The sequence below is a fragment of the Schistocerca piceifrons genome, chromosome 3, assembly GCF_021461385.2.
Source record: "Schistocerca piceifrons isolate TAMUIC-IGC-003096 chromosome 3, iqSchPice1.1, whole genome shotgun sequence".
Lineage (NCBI taxonomy): Eukaryota > Metazoa > Arthropoda > Insecta > Orthoptera > Acrididae > Schistocerca > Schistocerca piceifrons.
In genome coordinates, this window is record NC_060140.1 from 898,183,577 (window position 1) to 898,188,769 (window position 5,193).

Consider the following 5,193-nt stretch of genomic DNA (forward strand, 5'->3'; position numbering starts at 1 on the left):
TAATTTCAAGCGCCTTATCGGGAAGTTTTTTATTGCTCTGTACACAAAGGTCCCTTTCTCGCATTATGTGAGAGTGATGTGGTAAATGTATTTTTTCAGTGTAGACGGCTGGAATTGGTATGTGTGTGTTTGGTTTCAGATTTGTATTGCGTGACAGAAGATAGAAGATGCTGGCACCTAACCCCATCCGACAAATTGATCACTATCAACAGCGTCACGTGTGGACCCAGTGAGATGCTGTGGGGAGGTTTCGAATTTAATGTAGAACATTTGCCCAGAGTCTAGTGAAATGAAACCGCTACGCAAAAACAAAAATTATCAATTGACTTGCTTGCTCTTTGACTTCTTGTCTTTGATACGGATAAGACAGGTACTCGATTTAAAACTCGCTTTTGATTCTTTTTCCTAGACGCATACATTCTAAAAAAAAAAAAAGAACAATCCTATCTAAGATAAAGAAGACTGCGAAAAAAATTTGACTATAATGAATATGTTTTCTTTGTGGCTGCTGTAAGGAGAGAACGGGTTAGGTACAGAACGAGCTGGTGGTCGGAGGTTTTCACTTCTCCGATTCTCAGAGAACGCCAGGCAAGGTTGGAGAAAACTGCTACTACTCGTGATGCAGACTCCGTCTCTCTCTTGGCCGCAAGAGTACTCACAGTCGCCGTAAGGTTTTCTGGAAAACACTTTCAAAATGAGAATGTTGAACAAACAGTGGCAGTGTGGTAGCTTCTGACTAACAAACTGGTCGCTTAGGGAACGTCTTGAACACACAAGCTGACGACGAAATATTGCCCATCGTTCGGACCGTGATAGTAGCAGATTCACCCAGTACTGTTAATTCGCGAAGAAATCACTATGCACTGCATTGCAAAACACACTAACAGTTTTTTTGAAGGTCCGGGGATCCGAAATCGAATAAAAGTTCGTAAACGATATTTACCTTTTTCACAAATTCAGTTTTTATTCTTGATCATTGCGATTACTTTCTGACCTCAGCACTTCACATTACTTCTATATGCAAATTTATCTCCATCAAAAATGTGCAATCGGCATTACTTATTTCCAACAATTACTAGAAAACATAGACGCTGTTCTTTTTTTTTTCAAGCAAAGAGCATTGACGTCAGAGCAAAGAGCGCTGTCGGATCAAATTCCGGAGCACATCATCGCTGGTACTCGCAGCAGGAATATTTCAATCATATTACATTAGGCAGGGAACAGGCTGCTAAAGTTTCTGCCTCTTTAGTTGACAGCATATTAGGGGTTAGAACTTAATTGCTACAAGCAGGACATGAACCAGAAATCTCCGATTAGAGTGGCTGTGCATAACACACTCGGTAACTAAACGTCGTAATCTGCACGCTCATGTCGAGAGCATTCTGAACTTCAGGTGACACAGTTGCACCACAGAAGATGCTTCCCAGATAAAAACAAGGAAACGCGTCCGGAAATTAGACAGCAGTTTCTGTTATCACAGAGGCAAACCCTATATACTAAGAAGCTACTGATAAGTAATTTAGCAACTAAGAAACGACGGAAAAAGAACAAATTTCTGAAACAAGTGAATTCTGTGTAGTCCACAGTTTAGGACTAGCATCTCTAATTGGAGTTTGTACAAATCTGCGGCTTGCGTATCAAATTCGCTGAGTATTTATTTTTGATGAGCTTCTCATTTTTCCTCACGCCACTTAAATTCCACGTGCGCGTGTCATACTGAATGCACACCTATGTGCTAGAAAATGTAAATGTTTTAAAGCGTGGGTTAATGAATGTAATAAAATGAATTACTGTAGTGTACTTCACTGTTTTAACGTTTCCCTCCGTGTGAAGAATTATGTTGATTCTGCGAAGCAATAAAAAAAATTGAATTTCTTTTTGTAAATTTGTGGTAAGGAACTTAGGACCAAACTGCTGAGGTCATCGGTCCCTAGGTTTAATCACTAATTAATCCAACTTACGCTAAGGACAACACACACACACACACCCATGCCCGAGGGAGGATTCGAACCTCCGACGTGAGAGCCGCGCGAATCGTGACAAGGAGCTAGACCACACGGCTACCCCGCGTGGCAAAAAAATTGAAAGAGATACTGTCGCGGAGAGGAGTTAGTAGTTATTGTTGTTGAGCACAGTTTTCCTTTTTACGTGATGTTGTCTATCCTCACGCCTTGGCATTCTGAGGGACTGGCAACTCATGAATGGGTTCTCGTAGAATTAGCATAGCGATCTACATTATGCCTCACTGACTTCCCGCTCTCGGTGCGAAAAGCGGAAGCTGCTTAACACTCTCTGTACCAGGCCTATTTTATGCACCCGTCCCTAGAAACCGGGCAATTTTACCAATATTAAAAAAATTACTGCATCAAATCTACTGTTTGGATTGTGGCAAATTTGGTACCATCTTGAAGCTGCACATTTCTACTTTAATTCTGAGTGAAAGAAACTACTTTACAATGCACAGCTTTAAGGTACAGTTATAGAAATCACTTAGATGTTTTAAGAATTTAGAAAAAGTCATACGAATAAGGGAATACAATTGTGATTTATTTTTAACCAAAATTGTGGCACTACATTACATGTTTCTGATAGTATACAGTATTACATATAAATTTCACACAGAATCATATTGTTTTTTAGTGTGGAAAATTTTAAAGCAAGGTTCCAGGCAGAGTGCAACGCCACACTGTTCACATTCGTATCGTGTCTCTTTGCGAGAAGCCTTGCCACTCTGTTTCTTGCTCCTGGAACTGCACACGTGACACACACGAGCAGCATACTTCTTAGTAGTTGCAGGTATGTGCTGCAAAAAATGTCTCTTTGTTAGCCGACCTACAGTTCCTTCATTTCTTGGAATGAATTCAAGTGTGTCGTCTTCAACAAGCTGAACTGCAAGCACTGTTATAAAGTCTGTTATTGTAATTTTCTTCCTGTGCACTGCATTGTACAGCCAAAATGCATTTGATACTCCCATAAGCAGCAAATGGAAATATAATTTTCGCCACCATTTCACAGTTCTGTGCTGGAACGGATTGTACTGCAGGCGTTGGTCTCCAATATCCACTCCAATTTTATTGAGGTTGTAATCAAGTACCTGAAGTGGTTTCAATACTACAGACCCATTTCTCTTAGTATGCGTACCAAATGTTGCTTGATGCCTTGTAGACAATGTATACACATCTCTCTTATCTTTCCACTTCATTGCCAATACATTATCTTTACGCCGAAAAGACATTTCGCCCTTTTTCAGCGTAGCAGATACTAAATCTTTAGGCAATCCTTTCCTGGATTTGTTCACAGTACCAACAGCTCCAGTGCCTTTCTCTGCCAGTTGCTGAAATAGCTCTGGACTGGAATAAAATCGATCTAAATACACAGTGTGGCCTTTGTTCAGCAAGCTGCTGTCAGACAACAATCGCAAAATAACCGCAGACGAAGAATTGTCAACAATATGCTTACCAGCATAAACTTCAAAATTTACAACATAGCCACTACTGGCTTCAGCAACAGCATATACTTTCAGTCCATACTTATGAGGCTTATTTTGCATGTAAACACGGAAACTCACACGACCTCGAAATGGGCAAATTCCTTCATCAATTGTCACTTTTTCTGAGGGACGATATGCCTGGATACATCGCTCCTTCAAATTATTATAATATGGCAAAACTTTGTAAAGTGGATGAAATCCATCTTCGCCTGGTTTTTTCTGATTTGAATTGTCAACAAGATGCAAGCATGACAGTATCTGAGTGAAACGCAAACGGCTCATGACATGGGGACAAAAGTTACAACTAAGAACAGGATTAGTGCTCCAATGGTCCGCAATTTTGGGCTTTTTCGAAACACACATGTGGAAAATAATACCCAAGAAACGCCTCATCTCACTTATAGTCACTGGCTTCCACGAACTCAAAACTGAATGGGGCTTCAGATTATTTCCTCTTCTTTTCTTCTGTATTGTCTGTGATGCATACAAATTTGTCTGTCTCTTGAGTTCATTTACGTCACTGTCAGTAAGGAACACTTTACTGCAATCCAGTACAGAACTCGACTCATCAATATCCACTAGTATCTGCCTGGGTGTCGTGTTGACAGGCAGAGGTCGGTAGGTGTCAACTGCAGTCCACTCACTGTCTTTCGGATACGGCACAGCTGCTGGATTTGAAGCAACACCTTCAACATCATTCTCGTCTTCATCTGAAGACAAACTGTCATCAATCTCGTCTTCTAAAAAGAATATCACATTATGTGTAACTACATACATCGTTTACACATGTTCAACAGATATGTGCGTACTGCACAATTACGTGGAAAATTCGGAAATACGTACCTTCAAACACACCATTGCATTCAGAATCGTCTGAATCACTCTCTACATTATCCAGAGTGTCGCTATGATTGATCAAATCCGCAATTTCTGCGTCTGATAAACCGCGCCGAAACATGATGACAAACAACTGAATGATATACAGACTGAGAACGCAAAGATAAGTTTTAACATGAATTACAGCGCTGCCGTGACATCTATGGACGCATTTTGTTAATAAACATCTGAAAAACGTATAGCGCTGGCCAAACCCGTAGAAATAACGTTGCAGTGTTTTGAATGAAATTAAATGTAGCGGCCCGTAAATTTTACGGGCTTGGTGATTTTCGCGCGATCCCAGGCCCGTAAATTTTACGGGCTTGGCGCTTAGAGTGTTAAAAGCTTAGAAGTTGCCGGGAGCGCACTCGTACCGAGAACTAGCTAACGATAAATATTCAGGAGCTGATCCACTTTACGGAAGTAACTCAAGGGCCACAGAAAGGCCAAGTTTATCGATGCAAGGGCTACCCTAGTTCTTCGCACATTGTCGGTTACGAGGATCAGATCCTGTTACATATAAAACAAGTATAGCGGTAGATACATGAATAATGAAGCTGCAAACTACACTGAATATTTTACGTATGCACAGTGGCGGCTGTTGTGTAAGAGTAGAAGAGCACGCGAGCGCCCTGACTTTCGACACCTTGGGACTTACTGGTTACTTTTCTTTGAATGCTGCAATCTGAAAGATACAGCGCTCAAATCAACCGCGCTACTATTCCTCTAGACTCCTTGAAACTTGGCATCAGGGACGTAGGCATAGTTTCAGTTGTGCACGTTTTAAGGTGCTTTTGCGCATGCGCATCTCGCATTACCTAATTGAC

At 41.0% G+C, this 5,193-nt stretch overlaps 1 protein-coding gene across 1 annotated transcript; it reads right to left on the minus strand.

Annotated features, from left to right (window-relative positions):
• Positions 1 to 2,614: 2,614 nt before the first annotated feature.
• Positions 2,615 to 4,267, minus strand: LOC124789174 (piggyBac transposable element-derived protein 4-like). The gene has a single exon (XM_047256468.1). It carries the CDS (start codon positions 4,265 to 4,267, stop codon positions 2,615 to 2,617), a length of 1,653 nt encoding a protein of 550 aa, XP_047112424.1.
• Positions 4,268 to 5,193: the final 926 nt, after the last annotated feature.

What these genes read in the sequence shown, in the direction of transcription:
- LOC124789174 (XM_047256468.1), bottom strand. Translation starts at nt 4,267, where the DNA reads ATGTATGTAGTTACACATAATGTGATATTCTTTTTAGAAGACGAGATT.